The sequence below is a fragment of the Lepus europaeus genome, chromosome 4, assembly GCF_033115175.1.
Source record: "Lepus europaeus isolate LE1 chromosome 4, mLepTim1.pri, whole genome shotgun sequence".
Classification (NCBI taxonomy): Eukaryota; Metazoa; Chordata; class Mammalia; order Lagomorpha; family Leporidae; genus Lepus; species Lepus europaeus.
Genome location: NC_084830.1, coordinates 41,440,528 through 41,467,615, shown reverse-complemented (window position 1 = coordinate 41,467,615; position 27,088 = coordinate 41,440,528). Strand labels below are relative to the sequence as shown.

At 49.1% G+C, this 27,088-nt stretch overlaps 1 protein-coding gene across 1 annotated transcript in view; it reads left to right on the top strand.

The window, feature by feature from the left end:
• The window catches only part of GRHL2 (grainyhead like transcription factor 2), a 107,092-nt gene that overhangs the window by 76,582 nt on the left and 3,422 nt on the right, over positions 1 to 27,088 (top strand). The window contains exons 11-13 of the mRNA XM_062189484.1: positions 1,195 to 1,226; positions 16,047 to 16,141; positions 21,692 to 21,777. Of these exons, the coding sequence (XP_062045468.1) occupies positions 1,195 to 1,226; positions 16,047 to 16,141; positions 21,692 to 21,777 (213 nt within the window). The remainder of the gene's footprint in view (positions 1 to 1,194; positions 1,227 to 16,046; positions 16,142 to 21,691; positions 21,778 to 27,088) is intronic.

Sequence of the window (27,088 nt, the reverse complement as noted above, 5' to 3'; positions counted from 1 at the left end):
AACACAAGCCAGCTGTGGCCAGTGCACGGCCCAGCCCCCCTCCCTCCGGTGGGACCCTCTCAATGCATCTAAATGGATGGGTGCTATTTCTACTAGGTCACAATGACAGGTGCTCTGGGTGTCACACTGTATCTTGGGAAAAGAAAAAAACTTTCTTGTTTTCTGTTCAAGAAGAAACAAAGTATACAATACAACAGCAGTCATTAAAAGAAAAATTAAGGGGAAAATGTTCCTGTAGCGATCTGAGCCAGTGACTGGGAGGACTCATTTCCAGAGAGTCCCGGGGAACCGGTTCTGTTATATAACCAGAGCCAGGTGTGGTGGCACCCAGGGCTGCCACGAGTCTACAGGGAAGTTGTCAGTCTGGGCATAGCTCGTTGTCTCCCGGGCTGAGGCCAGGGTCCTGGAATCAGAGGCTGCTTTCGGATTTAGTATGCAAACGTCTAATACTCACGTTCTCTTCTCCACCACATGCAGACGGTTCTGAAGCTCACAATCAGCCCATATGTTTTAGAGAGTATATCTAAATGGCAGATCCCCTCTCAATGTCACTCCCATAGTCCCAGAAACAATAAAGAATGCTTCCTAATTTCTCTCATTCTGATTTAAAGAAGTCTCTGGCCAGGGACACCTTCCAGACTAAATGGTGTTTCCCAGTCCAAGAACAGTCGACTCCCAAATGTCTGGGGCTGTGGGTCGCCAGGGTAACCCAGGCCACTTTGGAGAGGAGCAGAGAGGCAGGGGGTCGCTGCTGTGCTGCCCTGGACCCTCTTGCCCGCCCCCTCCCTAGCAGCACAGCGACCTACAGCTCACCTTCCAACCAAGTGGGATGTGTGGCTCACAGACCCTGCTCCGGGGGCCCTCCTGCCATCAGGGCCCCCTTCCAAGCAGTACATTCCAGGTCCTGCCAAAATGTCCACGTCAAAAGCAAGACAGCTTAGGGTCGCAGGTCATCTTATCAGACTGGAAAGAATCAGATTTCCAAATTTTATTTCATTAAAGTCTAGCAATTAACTCAGGGAGAATGGGAGGTTAAATTTGCATTTCTTTAGAAACACACACAAAGGAGCATCATGAAACAGAGTTATCTTTTTAAAGAGATGGTTTATGCCTTAGGATAGTCCTTATATCCTATAATGCATGTGTATGTGTATGTGTGTGTCCCCTACAGTAAGCCTCTTGCTTTATCCACAGGTTTATTACAACACGGATGATGAACGAGAAGGGTAAGTACCGTTTCTTTCATTTCATCACCAAAGGTCACTTAATTGTGTCCTTGCGTGTGGCAGCCCTGGGCAGGAAGTGGGACCTTCCTGGTAGCTCAGGGCTCAGCTGAGACAGGCTTGATTCTGGGAGGAGGCTGGGGGAAGATCTTATTCTTTCTCAACCCTGTTTGCCACCTCTGATCTGCCTTTGAATCAGCACTTACTTATGCTGATGGGGAATCCCAGGAATTCTCTTTTTCTGTCTGCTGACTCTCTTGACTTTTGCCCGGGATCTGTGATTCTGATTTTGGGCTAAGTCTCATCCTTCCTCCTCCTCCAGACCTCCCTTTCTCTCTGTAGCTGTGCTTGGCAACACATGGTTTTACTTCTCAAGAGCACAGTCTCCCTCCAGGGACGCCACTAAGTTGTTCACAGCATCCTGATAATTGGCTTTCACAGTGAGCCTGTGTCTGAACCAGGTGATCCTGGGTGACTTCTTCATTTGACATGGACGCCTTCTGGTTGTTATATCAACCTAGAGCTACATTCATTTTTAACGTCTATTTTATATTCTTGATTTGCCTTCTGTAGGCTTTTATGTGACGGAAGTCTCTAGATCATTTTTTTTTTTCGAGCTATAATCAAACCAGCATTCTCCTATTCTTTTTTTTTTTTTTGACAGGCAGAGTGGACAGTGAGAGAGAGAGACAGAGAGAAAGGTCTTCCTTTTGCCGTTGGTTCACCCTCCAATGGCCGCCGCGGTTGGCGCGCTGCGGCCGGCGCACCGCGCTGATCCAATGGCAGGAGCCAGGTGCTTCTCCTGGTCTCCCATGGGGTGCAGGGCCCAAGCACTTGGGCCATCCTCCACTGCACTCCCTGGCCACAGCAGAGAGCTGGCCTGGAAGAGGGGCAACCGGCACAGGATCGGTGCCCCGACCGGGACTAGAACCCGGTGTGCCGGCGCCGCAAGGCGGAGGATTAGCCTAGTGAGCCGCGGCACATTCTCCTATTCTTATATGATTAACATGTTTACTTGTAAAATATTCCATAGTTGATGAAGTAAGTGGGGCAGGTATTGCTGAGGTCACTCCTGGGTCAGAGGTTGACACACTAGAGCCTGCAGGCCCACCATCTGTTTCTGGGTAGTCTACAAACGAAGAGTGCTTTTTATATTTTTCATTGGTTGAAAAAAGTTCAAGATAAGAGTGACATTGCATGATGTATAAAAATCATATGGAACCCAAGTGTCCATAAACAAGGTGTGACTGGAGCCCAGCCATGTCAACTCTTGTATGCCCTGTCTTTGCCTGCTCTGAGACTACAGCAGCACAGGTGAGTAGTTACAACACAGACCACATGGGCTACAAAGCCGAAACACTTGCTGTCTGATCCTACACAGAAAAACGTTTGCCTCCTTCCATCCTACAGGACAGAAAATCTCCAAGGAGTCAAACCATCCCCCCAGCTGGTTAGGGAGAGTGTAAGGTGTCCGGTGCATAACAAATCTTCCCAGGCAGAGGAATCAATTCCTTCACAGGCTTTTACTGGGGTTCCGCTCCCGGGCGAGGTTCCCCGGTCCCAACAGAGTAACAGAGCAGGGGCCGGGAAGTTGCACGTCAGAGATTGGGAGAGCTCCTTTTATAGATTCAGGGCATGGGAGTTAAAGGTTGAGGCGGGTCTGATCCTCATTGGTTGACCTTTAGGTACCCGCAGGGACCTTGACAAGGACTTTCTTCCCCGGAAGTAGGCCTCTCCATTCCTGGAAGTGTAGGCCTTCCTTCCATGCGGATCCCAAAGCTATCAGAGAGAAACTCATCTAGAACTTGATCTCCCAACTCTGAGGTCTGAACTTTCCAAGTACCCAATTAGATTGTTCTTTTTGTCTTGGCACATAGATAATATCTTTCCAGTGCTTGGAGTGAATGGTGCGAAGTGTCCAGCGCGTAACAAATCTTCCCAGGCAGACAAATCAATTAATTCACAAGCTTTTATTGGGATTCCGCTCCCAGGCGAGGTTCCCCGGTCCCAACAGAGCAACAGAGCAGGGGCCAGGGAAGTCACGCGTCAGAGGTTGGGAGGGCTCCTTTTATAGATACAGGGTGTGGGGGTTACAGGTTAAGGCAGGTCTGATCCTCATTGGTTGACCTTTAGGCACCCGCAGGGACCTTGACAAGGACTTTTCTTCCCCGGAAGTGCGGGTAGGGACTCTGCATTCCCGGAAGTGTAGGCCTTCCCTCCTTGCTGATCCCAAAGCTACCATCCCGACCTTTTGATGATAGGAAAGGGGGCGACAATGAGTCTCTCTGGCTACTTCCTGCTGATTGGGGACGTTGTCTACGGGGGCCCGCTGAGGGTATCTTGGGGCTCCGCAGGGACAGGCATGTATGGATGGAGAAGCATCTGGTTGACTGCCTGGTTGCTGAAGGCCTCGGTTCATTCCATTATCACCTGCTGCAAACACTTAAACAGACACTGCAGTATACAAGTCAGGGTGAAGATAGCAACCAATGATCCTAAGAGTGGCATTAACCAGGTAATGAAAGGATTTCATAGAGGAGAGGAAATGAGGGGGGTCTCTGGGCCCTTGTGAGGATTGTTTGATGAATGTGGTTTAAATCTGATCCCAGCCGAGACCGGGAGAAAGGCCACTCAACTTTTGCAGGTAGAGGATTTGTCAGTAGAGAAATTCTGAATAATCATACAAATTAAGTGGGGAAGAGGACCATCAGTATACACAGGTTGGGAGCAGAGCTATTGATGTTAGAGTAGAGGCTGTGATTACAAAGGAATGAGGCCCAAGTGGGCTAGACAGGGTCCAGAACAAAGGACAGAGTCATTATTGGAGAACCTAAGAAAGATACTATCTAAGCCACAACTAAGTTTGCTGATTGAGAGGCAAATAGAACCTGACAGAAGGGGCTTGATAATAACCTGGTGGGCTTTAGGCCTTCTAAGTTAAGAGGCCCAGACCTATCTATCTCTTCACATGGGGTACATCCTAAGGGAGGTGTGAACCTCCTGGGGAAGGCACCCTGTTGACTTCCATTACCTACCTGGCCTGGGAGGAGAGCTGGCCAGGTAAAGGCAGGTGGCATCTCTAACAGGAAATTTATAGTTCTGCCTGCAATGTTGCTGACCCTACTTGGCCATCCCCTCAGCTGCAGTGGTCACTTTGGAAGCTGGGCTGAGTGAAGGGCTTTTCAGCTTAGAGCCAACAAGATCTGTGTCTCTGACCTGGGCGTCCTTCGACTCCAGGGCAGGTCCATTTCCAGTGATCCAACTCTTGGCAGAGCTGCCAGGGCTCTTCACAAGCTGACTTCTGCTGAAGCCCAGGCTCACCACATCGATAGCTACTGCAGTGGACTGGCCTGCTGGGTCTCCTTGAGGGCAGATCACTATACAGAACAGCCATTAATAGGCCTGCCACCTATCTTTACATTTCTGATGCCGAGCTCTCTTTTCCTCCTGGTTTTATTAAAGCAGACCAGAGGATGCAAGTTAAGGGGGTGCTTAAGTCCCATCTCTAATCTTTGTGGCCTAAACTAGAAGTCTGTAGTCACAGGCATGTTCTGATAGTGGTTTTTCTGAGGTAGACAATGCCCGTGAGGAAGGCTATTGCCTCACTTTAAAACTTTCTTTCCCTTTGGTCTGAAAGGGAGGTCTTCCCTGTTTACTGTGCTGATGGCAAAGTAGATCTAGCTGTGAAATTAATAGAGAAATGAGAGAACAGGTTGGACTTAGAATAGAGAAATGGGGGTGCCACTCCCAGATCACTTACTGACAATAGCAATATCAATTGAAAACTTAGCAAACAGTTTCAACTATTAGATAACAACTTAAGAAAACATTTACCAGAAGGTCCAATGCCTTTTATAAATTTTAGGAATACATGTATTCAGAAACATCTCTTAAATATCTCTATCTGAATTTAATTAAAATCAAAATTGCATTTATTTAAAACAAATACTAATTACCCATTGCTGTTTTATTGAGTACTGATTGCCCAGAAGCCTGTTAAAATAAATTGCAAAATAAGTTCAGCAAGTTACAAAGTGATATTTTCTAAGGTAGTGATCTTCCTAGATTTAAAGAGAAATTTCTTCAAACTCAGTGTCTTTTTACAGTTACAATTACAGTTGCCTTTTTCCTAAGAACACCTTAGGCCCATGATGTCATATTCAGTTGGCCACGTGGGGCTTAGGCACTTGACCTAAAACCCAGCAGACCAGAGGGGTGGGGTGAAGAAGGGAAAAAAGAGAGAAGGAGTGTGTAAGAGACAAGAGAGGAGAGGAGCTAGTGAGGAGAGAAGAGAGAAGAGAAAGACCAGAGGAGGAAGGAGGCTAGAGAGCCACATGTTCAGGAACAGGTCCTTTTATTTTTATTTATTTATTTATTTATTTATTTATTGACAGAGTGGACAGTGAGAGAGAGAGAGAGAGACAGAGAGAAAGGTCTTCCTTTTGCCATTGGTTCACCCTCCAATGGCCACTGTGGCCGGCACATCGCACTGATCTGAAAGCAGAAGCCAGGTGCTTCTCCTGGTCTCCCATAGGGTGCAGGACCCAAGCACGTGGGCCATCCTCCACTGCCTTCCCGGGCCATAGCAGAGAGCTGGCCTGGAAGAGAGGCAACCGGGACAGAATCTGGCCCTGACCAGGACTAGAACCCGGTGTGCCCGCGCCGCAGGCAGAGGATTAGCCTATTGAGCTGTGGCGCCAGCCGAACAGGTTCTTTTAAAACTTTGCTGGAAGGAAGACCTTTCTCTCTGTCTCTCTCTCGCTCCCTGTCCACTCTGCCTGTCAAAAAATAAAAAAATTAACAAAAAATAAAAATAAAATAAAATAAAACTTTGCCAGAGGGTGGCCAGGGAAGCAGGAGCATCCCATTAGGATAGGGGTGGAGCTTGACACCGGTGGTTGGGCCACGTGGCCACCTGGCTTCCAGCAGGACATGGTGGTGGGGCGGAAGAATGCGCATATTGGGGCGGGAGGTTCCTGGCTAGCTGTGGGGTCCCCAGGAACTCAGGAGGGTCCGAAAAGGTGGAGGGTGGAGAGTTTGGCAGTAACACAGAAGAGGTGCCCTTAGGAGATGGGGGCCCGATCTTGGCCAGCAAGACCTGGGCCGTGGAGCAGGCAGAGAGGAAAGTAGAGGAGAAGAGGGTAGGACGGGAGCGGAGGTCTCAGCGTGCACATATGGGACCTCTGACCATTTTCTCTCCCTGCGGCGGAAATTCTCAAGGTAATTAGGCCATGCCTGGGTGGAGTAGATTAGCCGTTTATGCCGTAGGTCCTGGGCCAGTCCCAGTTTCTTCAAGTTCTTTAGGAGGCAGGCCAGGGGGCATTTTAAATCCCACCCTCAGGATTGGCCAGATCCCATGGTCTCCCCGGCAGCCTGGATCTACTAAAATTTGGGCAAGGCGTCCCCTGTCCCGGACTTCAGTAGATGGATTAAAGGTCAGTCCTCTACGGGGCCAAGCCAGCGGCAGGACGTCTCCACAGCCGCTGGGAGGCTAAACAGCAGAGAACAGAGCCCACGTGCACACGATTTGGAGGTCTCTGTTACCGGACGGAGAGCTAGCCAGAGATCACAGACTGGGGTCAACCCAGAAGAGGGAGGGAGAGCAGGGGAGGAGTTACTTACAGTTGGTCAAGCGTGGTCCGTAGTCAGCCTGGGGCACCAGACAGGTTCAAGGAGCGAGGGGGTCTCGAACCCAGAAAGGGGAGGCACGTACCCTCAGCTCCTGGGTTTCGGCACCATCTGCAAAGTGTCCAGCGCATAACAAATCTTCCCAGGCAAATAAATTAATTCACAGGCTTTTATTGGGATTCTGATCCCGGGCGAGGTTCCCTGGTCCCAACAGAGCGGGGGCCAGGGAAGTCACGCGTCAGAGGTTGGGAGGGCTCCTTTTATAGATTCAGGGCATGGGGGTTAAAGGTTGAGGCGTGTCTGATCCTCATTGGTTGACCTTTAGGCACCTGCAGGGACCTCAACAAGGACTTTTCTTCCCCGGAAGTGCGGGTAGGGACTCTGCATTCCCGGAAATGTAGGCCTTCCCTCCTTGTGGTTCCCGAAGCTACCAAATGGAATTGGTTAGCACTGCGAATTCTAACCTGTTCCTCACCTGTTTTGCAAGGGGTGATGTGTGGTGTCGTGGATGGAACCTGACCCCGAACTCGGGGAGCCCAGGTTGTATGTCTGCGCTGCTGCTTCCTGGAGGGGAGCCTCGGGCTAGCTCCTTAGTCCCTGGGTTTTAGTTTCTTCTGTTTACATCAAGGATTTTGTATCAGATGGTCTCTAAGATTCCACCCAGGACTAGCATTCTGTGACTCTCATGGGGAAACTTAGGTTTATGAATGAGAAGTGCCTGGTAGATACTTTTATTCCACGTGAACATAATGAACATAATCAGCATTCACATTAGCATAGCTTTGCTAGGCACTAACTGCCCTATATGCACCATCTTATTGAATTATCCCAAATCTCCCATTACCTCTCTTCTAGAATGAGGAAACAGGATTGGAGAAGCAAGGAGATTTGTTCAAAGCCATAGCTGCTAAGGTTGGAGTCAGGATTAGAACCGGAGTCCATTCTGCTCTATTTTCTAACCCTCTTTTTTTTTTTTTTTTTTTTTTAAACAAAAAATTATTTGGAAGGCAGAGTTAGAGAGAGGTCTTCCATCTGCTGGTTCACTCCCCAGATGGCTGCAATGGCTGGAGCTGAGCCAATCAGGAGCCAGGAGCCAGGAGCTTCTTCTGGGTCTCCCACATGGGTGCAGGGGCCAAAGGACTTAGGCCATCTTCCACTGCTTTCCCAGGCCATAGCAGAGAGCTGGATGGGAAGAGGAGCAGCCGGGTCTCAAACGGGCGCCCATATGGGATGCTGGCACTGCAGATGGTGGCTTTACCTGCTGTGCCACATGCCAGCCCCCTAACCCTCTTAATGCTTCACCTTTGGCTGCCAAGGAGGCATCAGGAGGTTGGCCCTCTTTAGGTTAGCTTTCTGGCCTTGACAAAGACAAACCCTTGGTTGGCTCATCCCTCGCAGTGTGGGACCTAGATTGTGACAAGCTCAGGTCAAGGTACCTGGCAGAGGGGATCAGATATGATGCCTCCATATGTATTCACCTATCCCTGAAGAGCACCATCTTTGCTGGAATTCAAGTAACTTCCCTCAGGGCTGCTCTCTGGCCACTTGCTTCACTCCTGCCAGACATAATGACATTCGAATAAAAGCATCTAAATGAGGCATCACTGATACAATGACCACATGGGGCCAATAGTACACAAGAACCCCTTCCTTGTCGACTCACAAAGCCTACAGGTTTGCCAATCTCTCTTGGCAGGTGGTGCAAGAGTTAGATGCAGAGGCCTTTGGACAGTGGGTCCCTTATTGCCCATGGGAAGCATCTGAAGAGTTAGAACATATTCATACATAGGCAGCACCTTAAGGGGTTTGGACTGAGTGGCTGTGGGGTACAACTCAGGCTGGGGGACTTGCTAAAAGCATCCCAGGTGACTCTAGTGTGTTGTAGTGTTTGAGAGCTGCTGGCCCTAGAGTCAGCCAACCAGGATTTGAATTTGGCTTTGATCTTACAAATTCTTAAAATAACAACCTTTTGGAGTTTCGGTCCAAAGATAGAAGAACAACACCTACCAGATAGCATATTCTAAGCATTAACATGGAAAATGCTTTCAAAAGAATCATCGCGGCCGTGGGCAAGGTTCTTTTGCAGGCTCTGAATAAATGATGCTTAACTGAGAGAGACGAGAGGGGGATGGAGAGGAAAAGGAAGAAGCAAGTCAAAAATTTTCTGTAGAGCCTGGGGCCTTAACCGGGGATTCACTGACAGCTCTTGGTGGGGGCAAGGGGAGGGCATTAAATCTGAAATAATTTGCACGTGGTCATGTGTGATGAGAATTCCTCTTGTGTTATTTTTGCTGGTCTGGTCCCCATCTCCACCTGGTTTGTGGTTTTCAGGAGACCCCTCCTGTCTTGCTCCTCCGTCCCTGCTGCTTCCCTCTTAGGCCTCTCACTGCGGCCTGCAGTTCTCTTCCAGGCTGGCAGCTCTGTGACCTCTGCCTCCACCTGGGGAATGAGAGCTCTTCGGGAAGTTGGGGTCCATACATTTGGAGGACAGTGGTTTCCTTCCAAGATCCCCATGGGGTGCTATCTGGGGCCCCTGGACCTCAATCCTCTGCAAGAATTTTTCTTCTCCTCTTGCTTCCCTTCAGAGCCACACAGCCATCTCTCTTGGTGCCACCTCGCGTGATCTCTTCCAAGGCTGAAACTGTAGGACAGAGAAGGCAAATGTCAGGCAGGTGCACCCTGCAGCTTGGTTCCATACCAGACCAGAATGCTGAGTCATTTGAGAAGTGGAAGTGGCCTCACTCACCATGCTCCTGTTGTCTCCAGCGGAGAGTCCCGCCTCTCCTGCAGAAGGGAGATCTTCTAGGTGCTGCCCGATCAGACCAGGAGCTCTGTAAGGTGTTCCTGAGCCGAAGTGGCAGCTCTGGATGCTTGTCTCCCCTGGAACTAGACACTGGCGCTAGAAGTTTTTGAGCTCTGGGGAAGTTAGGAATTAGTAACCAATCAAAATCGAGTGCACTGCGCCTACCGTGGCGGCCATTGGAGGGTGAACCAACGGCAAAAGGAAGACCTTTCTATCTGTCTCTCTCTCACTGTCCACTCTGCCTGTTAAAAAAAAAAAAAAAAATCGAGTGCACTGCACTGAACCCAAGAAGTCATCATGCAGAGTTGATCAGTGGTTTCGTGAGGTTGCAAACATAAATTCTAGAACTCTACACCATTTGTCTTAAGGAAGCAATTTCCTAGAGAACCGAGTGTTTCTCTTTGATAAAGTTCTTAGAGATGCCAAGAAAATCATGGAATCCAGGGTGTGGTGAGCAATGTCTTGTCACACACACGTGATTATAGCATGATTAAAAATATAGAAGAAGGGGCCGACATTGTGGCGCGGACGGTTTGGCCACTGCCTGTGGTGACAGCATCCCATATCAGAGCACCAGTTCCAGTCCTGGCTGCTGCATTTCCAATGCAGCTCCCTGCTAATGTGCCTGGGGAAGCAGAATGTGCAAGTCCTTGGGCCCCTGCCACCCACAGTGGAGCTCCAGCCCCAGCCATTGCAGCCGTTTGGAGAAGGAACCAACAAATGGAAGGTCTCTCCACCTCCCCCTCTCTATCACTCTTTTAAAAATAAATCATAAGTTAAAACATAAATTAGAGTTTTGGGCCCAACTTGGATAAATAGATTTCTATGGATATAGCCATGTCAGATTCAATGACTTACTGCTAATTTGCTGTATTAATTTAATTACATGTACATTTAAAGAATAGCATAATTTATAGTGAGTGATCTGTCGTATTCTGTGAAAGACTTATATTCAGACACCTCATAATTCGCCTTTTACCTCACCCCTTGCTACCATTGGAGTTGAGGTGGAGCCATTTTTAATCTGTATGAATGGATTGTCCTGGGAAGTTGACTCCCAAGCTATGAGTAGTAATTCTCAGAACATTAGAAAGATTACATAAGTGCTTGCCACCATGTTGCTGCTTATTACTTAGATTATATCTTAATTAAAGTTTTTATTTTGAGATAATTATAGATTCAAATGTAGTTGAAAGAAGCCATTTTTCCTTTCGGTTGCTATTTTTAGTTTTTACTTTTAGATACTACATTTAAAGATCCATTCAATGATACTCGGACCTGCATCTGATATTCAGAGAGATAGGAAAAAATAATTTGAGGAAATGTAAACCAGAATGGCCATCTGTCTGCATCACAGGTTTTTATGTTTCTTTAAATCCGTGCACTGTTCTTTCATAATATGCATGTTCCATGAATGTTTTGAAGATCCCTCATGTAGTCGTTGGCCATTTTTTGAATTGGAAGATTCTTCAAGATTTTATTTATTTGAAAGGCAGAGTTAGAGATCTTCCATTTGCTTGTTCACTCACCAAATGGCTGCAACATCCAAAGCTGGGCTGGGCTGAATCTAGGAACCAGGAGCTTCATCCAGGTCTCCCACATGGGTGCAGGGGCTCAAGCACTTGGGCCATCCTCTACTGCTTTCCCAGGTGCATTAGCAGGGAGCTGGATTGGAAGTGGAGCAGCCAGGACTCAAAGCAGTACCCATGTGGGATACTAGCATCGCAGGTGGTGACTTAACCTACTACACTACAATGCTGTCCCCCAAATTGGAAGACTTAAAGTTAATATTCCCCCCTACACACCTTTGTTTTTTTAAACAAAAGTGTGTAAATGTACAGTAGGCCCTAAGACGACACTTCACTCTAGCTGTGGGTGTCAAAAGATGCTATGGCACAGAATGCAGGTGTTTACTCAGGAATGGAACCAAGGATCAGCACCACTTCAGGCACAAGGAACAGCTTAATTTTTGCCAAATTTCTTAATTCCACCTGTGGCCAAGGGACCCTTACCTGCATCCCCTGCCTGTAGCTCCTTGAGTTTTTTCTGTTCCTCCTTTTTGTTTTTGCTAGGAAGGGTTATCTCCCACCTCCATCTCCTTGGCCTGCTTCTGAGGCCATTTCAGGGTTGACTTTGTTTTAAAAAAAAAAAGATTTATTTATTTATTTGAAAATCAGAATTACACACAGAGAGAGGAGAGGCAGAGAGAGGTCTTCCATCCGATGGTTCACTCCCCAATTGGCCGCAACAGCTGGAGCTGCACTGATCTGAAGCCAGGAGCCAGGAGCTTCTTCTGGGTCTCCCATGTGGGTGCAGGGGCCCAAGGACTCTGGATGACCTTCTTGTTTGCCTGTGCAGGGTTTCCCCTGGGTGCAGATCACTCACCGTGATTGATTCTGGGACAGAAGTGACCCCCAGCTGCACTGCAGTCTGTGTTAGCTTCACACGACCTCTGGCCCCTCCTGGGCTGTAGCTCTGAGGGACTTACTATGGGTGTTCTTTCCGGGTGGGGCCTAAAACCTCATTTTTATCTCCTTGGCATCATGGGACTGTGAAAACCTCTTTATGCATTGCGAGGACTCTGTGCTGCCGCTTCCTGGTCGCTTGTCCTGTGCAGCTTAAGAACTTGGCAACTGTGTCAGCAGGAGCCCTGCAGTGTCTGGCTCCTTCTCTGTGCCTCTCTGCTCTCTGAAGTTTGCAGATAAGTCCTGGGCACCTTTGCAGTGCTGACGCACAGTATCTGTTTCTCTAACTCGATGGGATTGCCAGCAAGGACTCTACACGGAGGTATAAGCTCCTGCTGGGACGATGTCTTTTGCAGCCCAACCAAGAACTGGTGGTACATGTTTCCTGGTGAACAGTGGCTGTTTCCCTTAGCTCAAGGTGGTTCTTTTTTTTTTTTTTTTTTTTTTTTTTTGAGGATACCCAGGGCTTTATTTTGTAATGCAGAGGCCACACCGTGGCCCCAACCCCACTTCTCGAGGTGGTTCTTGTCGCTGAGATCCCAGCTCCTCTAGTGCTGGCTGCTTCAGCGTCAGATTTTTGTTTTTTAATTTTAGACAATTTTTCAGGTTGCTTTCGGCCACATCGTTGGTCTGCCACAGGCTGTAGCATTTTAGACAGAAGTATCTATGCTACCTTTCTACACGATCCCTCTGGGGCCTGCTGACCTTGTCATTCATGACTTGCAGCTTCGAGCTCCTAACAGAAGAGTCATTCCTGGTGTGGCTCCTTTGGTGTTTTTGTTTCATGCTGAATTTTAGAAACATCCCAACTAGCACTGATTCCCAGAGGGTATTTGTTGAAAATAAATGAACAGAGGTTCTCAGTTTCACCACTCTGTCCAGTGGAAGACTTTGTGAAGACTTGAATATAAGATGACTTCCTGTTTCCTGAGGCTACTGTGGGGGAGGAGCTTCATTTCTTTAGGGCACTCATGGGAATTAGCAAAACTCTGGCCATAGGCAGGGATGATTATTTTTTTTTAAAGTGTCATTGGCTTTCTTTTTTTTTTTTTTAAGATTTATTTATTTATTTGAAAGAGTTACACAGAGAGAGAAGGAGAGGCAGAGAGAGAGAGGTCTTCCATCCTCTGGTTCACTCCCTAGATGGCCACAATGGCCAGAGCTGAGCCGATCAGAAGCCAGGAGCTTCTTCCGGGTCTCCTACATGGGTGCAGGGACCCAAGGACTTGGGCCATCTTCTACTGCTTCCCCAGGCCACAGCAGTGAGCTGGATGGGAAGTGGAGCAGCCGGGACTTAAACTGCTGCCCATAAGGGATGCCAGCACTGCAGGCAGCAGCTTTACCTGCTATGCCACAGCGCTGGCCCCAAGGCTGGCTCTTTATGTAACTTCTCATATGCTTACTCGTCGTCATCACAGACTTACTGCGTACCTTTGTCATGAGGCCGTCCCATCAAGGGCGGGGTTTCTGCATAAGACCCCTTAACACACTGAGGTTCTGGTCAGCACTGAAATGGGATAAAACCGCGCCCTGCCCTGGCTGCCTCCTGGTGTTCATGTAGTGATCCTACTATGCTCCAGTTATATCTGCAGTTTTACTAGGATTTTGACTGATAGATCTCACTGCTGGACCAGCCAGAGTATGAGACGGTAACGTGCCTTTGATCGAATAGTTTAAGCTATTAGTACTGAAAATACTTTATCAATTGTCCCCACTTTTGTACCGTGTGCTCTTTCTCCCTTTGGACTCCACCACCAGCGTGACTTAGGGTTTGATGAGTAGGAGCTGCTGCTGTTGTGTTAGGGGGTTTAGGCTGCCACCTGCGATGCCGGCATCCCACATGGGCACCGGTTCACATTCTGGCTGCTCCCCTGTGATCCAGCTCCCTGATAATGTGCCTTGGAAAGCAGCAGAGGATGGCCTGAGTGCTTGGAGCCCTGCCACCCATATGAGAGACCCAGATGGAGTTTCGGAAGCCTGGCTCAGCTCTGCCTATTGCCACCATTTGGGGAGTGATCCAGCAGGTTGAAGACCTCTCTTTTTCTACCTCCCTCCATCCCTTCCTCTTCTGTAGCACTGTCTTTCAAATAAATAAATCTTTCAAAAAATTTTAAAATTTATTTACTTGAGAGAGAGCAAGAGCAAGAGAGAGGTCTTCCATCCACTGATTCTCTCTCCAAATGGCTGCAACAGCCAGAACTGGGCCGATCCTAAGCCAGAAGCAAAAAGCTTCTTCCAGGTCTCCTACACAGGTACAGGGACCCAAGGATTTGGGCCATCTTCCACTGCTTTCCCAGGCCATAGCGGAGCTGGATTGGAAGAGGAACAGCCGGGACACAAACCCTGGCACCACAGGCAGAGGCTTAGCCCACTATACCACAGCGCAGCCCCATAAATCTTTAAGACTTGATAAGTCACTTCTTAATGACAGTAACATCAGTGGGAGTTGCAAGCTTTTTGTAAACCCCATAGGGTTTTTTTTTTTTTTAATATTTATTTATTTGAAAGAGTTAGAAGGAGAGACAGAGGTTGTCTATCTGCTGGTCACTTCCCAAATGACTGCAATGACGGATTGGCTCAGGCCAATGCCAGGAGCCAAGAGCTCCTTCTGGGTCTCCTACGTGGATACAAGGGCCCAGGGACTTGGGCCATCCTCCATTGCTTTCCAAGGCACGTTAGCAGGGAGCTGGAACAGAAGTGGAGCAGCCGGGATTCGAACCAGTGCCCTTATGGGATGCCAGTGCTTCAGGCTGTGACCTACTCTGCTGTGCCACAGCGTCAGCCCCTGCAGCTTTTGCATTATCTTGGTGGAAGCTTGGATATGGAGCTTCACCAACATGAGCCCTTATATTGAACCCAAGTGGTAGGTTGGACTTTTTATTCTCTGTTGGTAACTCTGACCTGCCCTGGCAAACTGTCTGTTCTGTCTCCCTCCGGTCTCTGCAAATTGTAGTCCTCACGGTCATGTCCATCTAACACTTCCGCGGTGCTAACAGTGTGTCAGGGAGACTTGGGAGTGCTGTGCTTGGCATAGGCGAATGTGCTTAATTGTCTCAAGAGCTTCCTTTTAAAGATAAAGAGGCCTGAGACCCAGGGAGGCTGAGAAACTTGGCCAAGTTCCCATGGGATTTCAAGCGAGGTAGGCTGGCCCCCGCCACTGTACCGATGCCGCTGCCGGGCCTGTCCAGCATTGCCTCACGTGCCAAAGAATCCTGAGAGAAAGGACACATTTCTGACAACCTGCGTCTACTGCCTTGAGGGTTTGCATCGTCTCGGCATCAATGCCTTCTTCCAGTTTCTGCACCTCTCAGTCCTGCCCTTCTATAGGGCACCCAGCCCGGACAGGGGCTTCTGGGAGAAAATGCAGAGACCGACCTGGGGCATGCGGGGCTCAGCACCACGGGCTTCCAGGAAGGGGGTCGGAAACCCTTTCCTGAGGAGGAGGAACCAGCCAGGGTGTTTCAGGCGCCTCCACAGTTGCCTGCAGCCAGACTGAGAGATGAGCAGGCAGAAGGCGGGGACAGGCCGTGGCCTGATGAGAGGGGGCAGGACGCCCAAGCCTCCGCCGGCTGGAGGGGGCTGCCGTGACGGACACGGGGCTGATTCCTGCTTCCTCCTGAATCCCGACCCTCTGAGCAGAAAAGGGAGAGGTACAGGTGCAGGGGGGCGTGGCTCAACGCAGAGTCTCCACTTGTGCATCCAGCAAGGTGGAGCTTATCTGAGGTCCACGCCCTAAAGATGCTGTGGGCGTTCTATGCCTCCGACAGTGAGGGCTTGGGCCTCCCAGGGGAAACAGCACTTGGTGCGTGGATCCTGTGACAGGGAGCTGGGAATGGCATAAGCAGAGGACAAGGATAGGGATGAGCGTACCCTTGGCCTTGGGTTTCACACCTGCTGGACCTAACAGTCTCTCTCCATCTTTTTCAGCAGCGGTGTCCTTGTTAAGCGGATGTTCAGGCCCATGGAAGAAGAGTTTGGTCCAGCACCTTCCAAGCAGATAAAGGAAGAAGGGGTGAAACGAGGTAGGTCTCCAGTTGGGGCACGGCCCTCCCAGCGTGGAGGGTGTGGGGGGTTTCTCTGAGAAGAGCTGGGAGCCCAGCTGGTGTGCTCGCTGGGTTTGGTGATGATTAATTCCCACAGGGAGTTTACCGCCTTCTCCTCGGCTTTCAACTCTGTCCCTTGAATCACCTTGACTCAACCTTGGCTTTTCCTGGGCACTGGTTCTTTGCTTGGCCTTGTAGGAACTGTGATGAATGTGTTGACTCCCTAGCAGAGAGCGACAAGGTTCAAATAGGACCGCATTGGAACCAGCAGTTGAGAACAATTCAAATCACAAGTCTCACCCCAACAGATGAGCCTCTGTTTTCTGTGACATCACAACATACCGAGTTTCTCTCCATCAAGGGTCCTGCCCCATGCCACCCAGCAGGTGGGGGATAAAGCTGACCATGGCGACATCTTGGCCAGCAAGACACAGGGCAGCAGGGATGTGTGAGGGTGGCCATTGCCCTCCCCGATCCGTGGCCGGCTGCAGCCACCATGGAGGACGTCCAGAGACCGCAGACTTGCACACGACTAAGCTTGAATGACTCCGCTTACCGTGTTAGATGGGGCCACCATCCACACATCCACGCGGGCCTGCACCTTTTGTTATTGAGAAATGTGATTTTCCCCTATATGTTGTAATGGGATTCGCATAACGGCCAAGGGCACTCAGACGGTCGCCTGCTCAGCCCTCCACAATTATTAAGCTAGGGAAGGTTTTTCACCCTTCTCCTCTTGGGGCCCTCATCTGTGAAACCTCACAGCATTGCCATGAGGGCTGATGATTAGCACATGTGACACAAGCCACTCAAGTGCCACCACATGCAAGGAGACTTTAGAAACTTTGTGGAAATGGGATTAAAAGATCAGTTTAGAAGCAGGCATTTGGTGTCAACGTTAAGTGCCTCGTGGAGTTCCTGCATCCCGTATCAGAGGGGCTGATTGAAGCCCTGGCTCCATTCCCGATTCCAGCTTCCAGCTCATGCACACGCTGGGAGGCAGCAGGTGATGGCTCCAGCAGTTGAGGCTGTGCCACCCGGGTGGGAGACCTGGATTAAATTCTCAGCTCCTGGCTTCAGTCTGTCCCAGCACTGGCTGGCAGGCACCTGGGGAGTAAACCAACAGGTGGGAGGTCTTTATCTGTCTACCTCTCTCTCTCTGCCATTCAAATGGCTAAAATAATAAAAAAAAAAATTGGGGGTTGGTGTTGTAGTGCAGTGGGTTAAGTTGTAGCTTTTGATGTCAGCATCCCATGTTGGAGTGCTGGTTCAAATCCCCACTTCCGATCCAACTTGTTGCTAATATGCCTAGGAAGGCAAACAGTGGACGATGGCCCAAATGCTTGGGCCCTTGCCACCCACGTGGGAGACCAGGATAGAGTTCTTGGCTCCTGGCTTCAGCCTGGCCCAGCTCTGGCTGTTGAGGCCATGTAGAGAGTAAACCACTAATGGAAGCTATCTCTGTCTATCTTCGTGTCCCTACCAATCTTTCTGTTCCTCTGCCTTTCAAATAAAGAAACACAAAAATAAGCCTGTTTTTAAAAAACGTTTTAAAAGATAAATTTCTTTTGTTGCAAAGAATTTTGAAATTCATGAATAGGAGAGGGTCTTCAAAAAAGTTCATAGAATGGGGTCGGTGCTGTGGCATACCAGGTAAAGCAGCGCCTGCAGTGCCAGCATCCCCTATGGGTACCAGTTTGTGTGACAGCTGATCTACTTCCGATCCAGCTCCCTGCTAATGTGCCTGGGAAAGCATGCAGAGGATGGCCCACGTGCTTGAGACCCTGCACCCACATAGGAAATTCCTGGCCCCTGGCTTTGGTCAGCCCAACCCTGGCCATTGCAGCCACTTGGGGAGTGAACCAGTGGATGGAAGCTCTCTCTCGCTCTCTCTCTGTCTCTCCCTTTCTATCCCCACCCCCGTCTCTGTAAGTATGCCTTTCAAATGAACAAAAAAAAATTTTTTTTAAGTTTTATTTTTTTATTTGAGTTACAGACAGTGAGAGTGAGAGACAGAGAGAAAGGCCTTCCTTTTGTTGGTTCACTCCCCAAATGGCCACAACAGCCAGGAACCAAAAAAATTTTTTAAGAAGTTCATAGACAATTCATAGTGTGCAAACACTGAACATGGATTTCAATTTTTTTGCATCAAAACAAGCATATCTCTTTTTTAAAAAAGATTTTATTTGAAAGGCAGATTTATGGAGAGAGAGAGACAGGGAGAGGGAACACAGGAGGGAAAGACAGAGACAGATCTCCCATCTGCTGGTCCACCCCCTAAATGGCTACAACAGCTGGGGCTGGACCAGGCTGAAGCCAGGAGCCAGGAACTCCATCCAGATCTCCCACATGGGTGGAAGCACTTGGGCCATCTTCTGCTGCTTTCCCAGGCACATTAGCACGGAACTGGATCAGAAGTGGTGTGGCCCAGACTTGAACTGGCGCCCATATGGGATGGCCAGCACTGTAGGTGGGAGCTTAACCCTTTGTGCAACAACACTTGGCCCCATCAATTTCTCTTTTAGTGCCATCTTTGCTCCCCTTTTTGAGGTCCCCCTGTAGTAAGTACTCTGTTCACCAATATAACTAGGCTCTATCATGCCTGTTTTAGTTTGTTGTCATCATCATGAATAAGAAATGAATGTTTCCGAATGGGGAGAGCGTGAGTACATAAATGTTACATTAGCATCAGTTCAGCCTTTAAAGATTTTCTGACTTCACCATCAAATATTCAAGCACCTTCTGAACACCCCTTCTGGATGCGTTTCCTACTTGATGGCTGCAAATTAGGGCAGCCTTATGTGGAAGCTGGGAAGCACACAGACACAGCCACCCTTCCGCTCCATGTTCCATGCTTGGTGACAAGAAAAGGACCGTGTTTTCCAGGTTATTTTGAAATTGCAAAGCCGGCACAAGAATTGCCTTTAGCGCTTGTATCAGGGTGTGAGTGAAAGGGGATGGCCTTTGAAACATCTAGATCACGGAGACACAAGGGGGCGCTGTGACCACCACTCAGGAAAAGGACAGTGGAGTAAGTTACTGAGTCCCTTGCTGGAGCTTCCTGGGCAGCAATGGTCTTCTGACAGGTTCAGGGTCAGCATCAGTGCCTAAGGTTGTTTGTCGGACGTTCCTGAGGGAGTGAGCATAATGACCATCAAAACCATTATTAGCCCCTCTTCAGAGCAACTTCACTAGCGTCGTTTGGGGCTTTTCCATGTGGCTACCTGCGTTGGGCTCTCCATGGCCTGGGGTGCATCATGGTTGTTCTTGTTGCCATTGCTCTGTAGTGGACATGGTTGGATGAAAACCAACTCCCTGGGCAAGCCGTCAGCCAGGAAGGTGGGAGGCAGGGCTTCCTGTAAGCCTAGTGTGCCCCAAGCATGGCTGTGGCTGTCCCCAAGCCCAGCAGCCTAGTGTAACTGCCCCTTCCTGATGTCCTTCCACATGGTGCACAGTACAGCCCTAGCCCTGCCCGGCCACCCCTGAAGCAAGAGTGACAGCCAGAGAATATCACAGGACCCTCCTTCCAGAGAAGACATTGCCAAGTCCACTGACAGCAGTGCTCATCTTCATATAATAGGGCTGGGGCTTCCTGCAGTCAGCCTGCTAGAAATTCTTTTTTTTTCTGTTGAAGACTGCAGGAACCAATTATAGAATTGCCATTTGGAACACTCACCTATGGCTTTTTTCCTCCTTGACTTTAATCTCTCTTATCTGGGTATAATTGAGGTCCTCTGCTGTAATTACTTGTCCTTGTACAGCGAACACTGAGTCGTCTTTTAATAGCTGTTGGGTCACTGAATCATTTTAGCTGAGATGGAAGCTACAAAGTGTGCCTTTCAAAGGACTAAATTTGAAAGTCCCTGGAGCTATTTTCAATTGTAGATGTGGAAAAGAAAAGAAACTCCATAATATTTGCTTTCCCCTCCTCCTCGTCCTCTCTCTCCCTTTTCTTACCCATCATGCACTGAGCACCCACCAGCTGCAGAAAGGAAATGCAGGCCGGCCCTGAGTGCACCCTTGGAGACGTGGCCTTGGTAAAGCAGGTCACTCTAAGGAAGCCCCAGACATCAGGGAAGAAGGAGAAGGGGTGAGAGCTTGAATTAGAGCCGTCTTTGTTTCCAGACTCCAGCTGCATCCTTCCAGTTGGTGGGGACTGTAGCTCAGCTGCTACCTGCCTGTAGTTGGCACCCAGGCTCAGCAGAGTTTTGAGCTGTGCATGGGGCTTTGGCCTTGACCTTGTCTTTCTGAAGACTCAGAAGCCTCGCTGGGAGGAGGGAGACAGATGCGGAGACCGTCAGCCCTCTGGAGCTGCAGCCTTGCGTCTGGACCACAGCTCCTTGTGTTTTCTGGGAGCTAAGCCACAGCACAGCTGTTACAAGGACGGGTGCAGGCAGGGAAAGCCATGGCAGCCAGCAGCCGGTGCGACAGTGGCACCTGGGGGTGTGTCTCAGCCTCTCTGAGCTCAGCTTGTGTATCTCTAACGATCCTTGGGTCCCTACCATGTCTCATGCTTGGAACATTCTGAAATTCAGAGCGTTGGTTCGAAGAAAAATGAGCAGAAGAACTGCATTCCACTACGCTGGGGTCACTAGAACCATGAGAGTTGCTTCCAGGTAGCACCTGCTGGCTGGCTGAGACCCGTGTGGTTGCTGTGTGCCTGCATGGTGCTATGCATACCAAGTGACTCTTGTTTGTTTTCACTCCTCAGCATCTCCCCCCACCCCCAGCCCGGGGGGAGGTAATACTGTTATCTCTGCTTCGCAGGGAAAAGCAAGGCTTGCAGAGGTTAAGTGGCCAGGACCACCGCACAGGTGACCTGGGGTGGAACCCTGAGCCGGTTACTTTGTGTCCGTCTCTACTTGCCTGCTGGGGTACCAGCTCTCTTCCTGCCCTGTGCACCTGTTCCTTCTCTTCCAGGACTTGCTCTCCCTCCACTGCTTACACTGACGCCCATCTACCCTTCCTACCCCAGATCTCCCCTTCAAGGTGACCTTGGCTGAGCTTCCCCGCTCGCTGCCGTCTGCCCAGCAAGGCCAGCCCCCTGTAAGCATGCTCTCCTACCTTCATCACTCTCACGTCTCCTCTTGTGCTTAGTTGAAGAATCGCTGCCTCCCTAAATGGCCCTCAAACTCCTTCCAGGCAGGGCTGTGACTTCCTAAGTCCCTGTTACAACCCCAGCTCCTACCACGCAGCCCAGGGACCCAGGTAGGTCTTCAGCAACATGTGTCAAAGGAACAGATAAGTGGCAGAGAGTGGTGCAGAAGGAGGTGTCATAAAGAGGCCATGCATCCGCTTTGAGAAATCCAAACGTGAACACGTATTTGTGTCAAAGTCTCTCGGAGCCTGGTACGTGTTCCCCGGCTGCTGGTTTGTGTCATGGGATCACTCCTGAGCCACCCTGGTCACGGGGTGTCCGTGTCACCTGAGGCTCAGTGGTTGACGGTGGCCCGTGACAAGAAGCATCCCCCGGGGGCTTGTGCCTCAGGGCTCCAGCGCCATCACCGCGCTTCTCCCCTTGTCTTTCAGTGCTTCTGTACGTGAGGAAGGAGACGGACGACGTGTTTGATGCTTTGATGCTGAAGTCCCCCACAGTCAAGGGACTGATGGAGGCGGTAAGCCATGGGCCCCGCTAGCCCGCGGGAGCCCCGCGCGCGTGTGCGTGTGCATGCGTGTGTGCTCACGTGCTCCTGAACTGGAATGTCGTGATTAAAATGCAGCCACCACGATGGCTCCAGAATGAGCTTTATATAGAAAAGGGAAGAGCTGGGCTACGTGGAGACTGATCTCAGCTTCTCGAGGAAGAGGAAACTGAAAGAGTGTCCATCCCCTGTCAGTTTCAGGCGAATCACAGTGAGATACTGGGTGTGGGAGGGTGGGGTGTGTTAAACTGCCAGCAGTCATTTGTCTTTTTGTGCAAAACCAAATGAAATGGCTTTTTATTAATTTGAGTTATACAGATGAGCTCCCATTTGCTGGTTTACTCACCAGCTGCCTATGACAGCCAGGGCAGGGCCAGGCTAAAACCAGGAACCTGGCACTCACTCTGGGTCTCTTACATCGGTCAGAGAGACCCAGGTAACTGAGCCATCATCTGTTGACCCCCAGGGCGTACGTTAGCAGAAAGCTGGAATGGGGAGCAGGACCAGGACTCGAACTCGGACACTTGGATATGGCATAGAGGTGTCCCGAGTACCATCTTAACTGCTATGCCAAATGGCCACCCCTCCAAGTAGATACTTTACCCTCCAGATACCGAACCAAAGTAAGCATCTTGCTAGCTGGGATGATGTAATTCAGAAAGAATGCTCTCTTGGTGGAGAAAGAAGTATATACAGCAGAACTGTGGCGAGTTAGGGTTTTTCTCTTTCTACCCCTGATGTCTGGTATTTCCCAAGGTGGGCTCAAGAAGTGTTATATTTTATTCACATGAGGATATCAAAAAGTGGATGAGAATGGAATTAAGATAGGTTTATTTGGTGTAAAAACTCTTGGAATCCATGCAGTTTCTAAACCATAGGTGTTTCCTGTGAACTCTTGAAGTACCCTGAACCTGACCTTGGTTTCTCACTTCCTCGTCCACTCCTCTGCTGAGCCCTGAGCCCCACACAGCTGTGACGTAGAGACTCAGAGTATTCATAGTGACAGGTAGGACAGGACTGCCAGGGACGCGGCCCAGCACTGTTGGAGCAGCATCTTGGGCTATGGGGCTGAATGTTAGCATGTGCAGAATAGTTCCTGTAAATGCAGCCAAACCATATGTGGTCTGTTGTGGCCGATTGCTTTCAATTACTGTAATTTTTTTTAAGGTTCTTTTGTAAGTCAGTACTTCATTCCTTTTTATGGCTAAATAATTTTCTGTGAGATGGGTATACTATGTTTTGTTTTTCCATTTTCAGTTGATAGACACTGGATTTCCCCTCCCCCCAATTTTCCTTGAGCAAATAGTGTTATGTACAGTCACGTACAAGGTTTGGTCCAAACACTTGTTTCTAGTTCTTTTGGGTAGAACCAGTGAGGGGCACTGTTGAGTCAGACAGGAAAGTTCACACGTTGTAGGATTCAAAAGTGTAGGAAGAGCCCAGAACAAGCAAATACGTGTGGAGGGAAAACGGGTTAGTGGGTGCTGGGACTGGGGGCAGGAGCTGGAGGGACATCTTAATGGGCTTCTCGGAGAGTGATAGGCTGTTTTGGAATTGGAGGTCATAGGTGCACATTATTATGAATGTTCTAAATGCCTCTGAACTATACACTCTAGTACGGTTCATTGTGTGTTTTGAAAGTTGCATGGGAGTGTTACCAATGCAGATTTTGTACCACTCTCTATTTTTAACAGTTGATTTCCTGGCAACTCTGAGCAGGGCATGAAGGACCACGCTTTAAGAAACAAGGGCGGAGGGCTTCTTAGTCTTTTCTGTTCTGGAAGATTTTTCAGTGGATGTAAAAGAACATACTGAAAGATAAAGAACCAGAAAGACATTTCCCATTTCTTTTAAAATAATTTATTTGAGAGGTAGAGTTACAGAGAGAAAGGTCTTCCATCTGCCGGTTCACCCTCCAAATGGCTGCAAGGGCCAAAGCTGATGCCAGGAGCTTCTTCCATGTCACCCGTGTGAGTACAGGGGCCCAAGCACCTGGGCCCTCTTCCACAGCTTTCCCAGGCCATAGTGGAGAGCTGGATTGGAAGTGGAGCAGCCGGGCCATGAACTGGCGCCCCATATGGGATGCTGGCCTTATGCCACAGTGCCGGCCCCCATTTTGTTTTTAGAAGAAAAATTGTTGGCAACCAGTAGTAAAACGCTGGTTTATCAGCTAGGCAGAATAGAGCAGTGTGACCCCATCCTTCAGCTGGGAACTGAGGTTGGACCCGGAAGGTGCTACATCAGGCAGGTTGTTGACCAGATTGGGGGCGGTGGCAGCGTTCCTACAGCCTGAATGTCAAGCCACCCACTAGGATGGAGCAGTTCTCTTGTCTAGAAAATGGGTTGCTCTTATACTCAGCAGGCATTACACTACTCTTCCTTGAGATGATTTTTGAGTTTGCCTTCATTAAAGAAATCTCCATGTAAGACCAAGGTCCTGAGTCCCTTCCTAAGCATGTATTGGGCAGCACATAGGGCAAAGAGTGGCTTATGGCATTTGATGGGCTTGGATTAAACCTGGGGCTGTGTTTGGCAGTCTTTGAGTCATTGGTTTATTTCCCTGCAAATTATGGAAAATGTCCCCTTTGACTTCTTCCTATCTTGGAAAGAACTCTTAACCCCAGAAAGTGGAAGAGAACGATCATTGAACCTGTGTCACACTGGGGTACTTCGTTAGAGGACAGATTGGATGGTTCTTACTCAGTGGTCCTGAACCTCTCCTAGCTTCATTTGTAAAACATTTCTATTTATTCTCATATTGTTTAAAAGGCAGAGAGAGAGAGATCTCCCAGCTACTATTTCATCCCCCAAATGCTTACAACAGCCAAGGCAGGACCAGGTTGAAGCCAGGAGCCAGCAGTTAAGCTGCTATTTGGGATGCCCACATCCTATCTCTGAGCATTGGTTACCCTGCTTCTGACCAGCTATCTGCTGATGTATCCTGGGATGGCTCAAGGGCTTGGGCTCCTGCTCCCCATGTAAGGGACCCAGATGGAGTTCCTGGATTTGGCCTGACCAAGCCCGAGTTGTCACAGGCATTTCGGGAATGAACTTTTCAAGTGGCTGAAAATAAACATTTTTGAAAATTTTTTTTAAAAAGCCAGGAACTCCATCCTCGTCTCCCACATAGGCGTCAGGGGCCCAGGTACTTGGACCATCATCTGTTGCTTCCCAGAGTGTGCTTTAGCAGGAAGTTGGATTGGAAGCAGAGGAGCCGGGACTTGAACCAGGCATCCTAAGCAGCCACTTGACCGACTTAACAGTTGCACCAAATTCCCAACCCCCCATACCTCCATTTTACCGGTCAGAAAATGATAATCCATACAGCGCTAAAGACCTAGACAGAAAAAGTTCTCTATAAGCCAGGTATTATGAATATGGAGGAAATTGTTTTTCTTCCCATCCGCATGCTGGTATCATGTTAGCTGAGCCATCTGTGTAACACTGGTTGCTGTAATTAGATCTTAAACGATCACAAAGGATTTGGTGGTGGCAGTAGCGGTGGTGGTGTGAGTTTTCACATTTTTATGGCATTTGAGTGGTCTTACCTAGTAATCTTACAAAGCCCAGCAAGGTGGTGGACACCTCAGGTCTTCCGCATAGGCTGTCCCCTCTACCACGTCTACGAGGCTCCCTTCCTCGTCTCTGGTCACACTTTGCCTTATCAGATGGACACTCTCAGACCCACACAGAGAGCCTCCTGTCACTCGCCATCCCCTCACCTACTTCACATTACATCCTGGTGCTACCCCCCCCCCCACTTGCCATGTCTAATATTGACAGACACTTCCTGTTTCTCTCTTCCCCAGAACAATGCAAGATGGGCCTGGGGCTTCATCTCTTGCTGTGTGAGGTGTATGCCCAGAGCCCTGAGCATAACCATTTGTTGATGGACTCGAGTGTCTGGCTTGACATGCACAGCATGCTGAGGGCTATGGGCTGTGTGATCTTCACAGGCCCCGCGTCACTCAATCCTTATGCTAGCCCTGTGAATGTGGCAGGCAAATAACGTCACCGCTGTACAGATGTGGAAACTGAGGCCAGGAGAGAGGGCTTTCTCAAGGTCTGATTGACGGCTCCACAAAGCGCAGCCAACTTAAGTCCAGTTGGAGAGATGCTCACATAGGAAGAGTTATTCCAAGAAGAATAAACGTTCCAAGTTAGGGCTCACAGTGTCTACAGGGGAAGAGACAAGCCAGTAAGTCCTGTGTAGAGGTTGATCCCACAGTCAGACCACGAGGTTCCAGTCCTCACAGATTTGGAATCCAAACCTAAGGTTCCAACCCATAGGAGTAGTGTGACCTTAGGCAAGTCACTCAACCTCTCTATATGTCAGTGTCTTCATTTCTTTAAGAATAATATTCTTAAATATGTATACTGAATACAGTAGCATATATAGGGTTGGTACAAGGGTGAACCTAGCACATATGGTACTTCTATGCACATAGAATCTATAGATGACTATAGACAGTGTATACAAGGGGGTCTTCAAGAAGTTCATAGAAATGTGTATTATGAAAAAAATATGCATGGATTTCAGATGACAGCTCAAATACTTGGGTCCCTGCCACCCACATGGGAGACCAGGTTGGAGTTCCTGGCTCCTGGCTTCCACCTGGCCCAACCCTGGCCATTGCAGCCATTTGGGGAGTGAACAAGTGGATGGAAGATCTCTGTCACTCTCTTAAAGGCAGCCTCAAGGAGAGACTAGAATTCTGCAGAGCTGTCATGTGGCTTGGGGTACCTCAGTGGTGACACAGGAGAACTGAGCCACAGGCAGGAACTTGTTCTGCCCCTTCTGGGCTTATTAGGGAAGAGCGGGGGATTGGAAGGTGGAAATCTATGATTCCCTGTAGAATAAGCCCCTTCCAGGAATCAAAGCTATTCCAAAGCTTGTGCTAGACTTCTCAGTAACCTAAGTCCCAAACCTCTCCTGCCCCAGCAGCCCAGGAGCCCCACCAACCTCTGGCTCCGAAGCGGCTGGCCGATTAGATGTGGCAGTGGAGAAGGCATGAGAAGGATGTAGGGTGCATCTCTCTAGAATCCATCCCTAAACTACTTTATAAAGTGACGTAATCATTGTAAAAATAAACAGTATAGAGCTGTACAAAGTACAAAGAAAAGAATTTGCTTGCTTCTGACATTTTTCAGTGGTAGCCCCTGTTAATAGACCAGTGGGTTCTTAAACTATTTTCTTTAAAAAATTATTCTGGCTGGCACCGTGGCTCACTTGGTTAATCCTCCGCCTGCGGTGCCGGCATCCAGTCCTGGTTGCTCCTCTTCC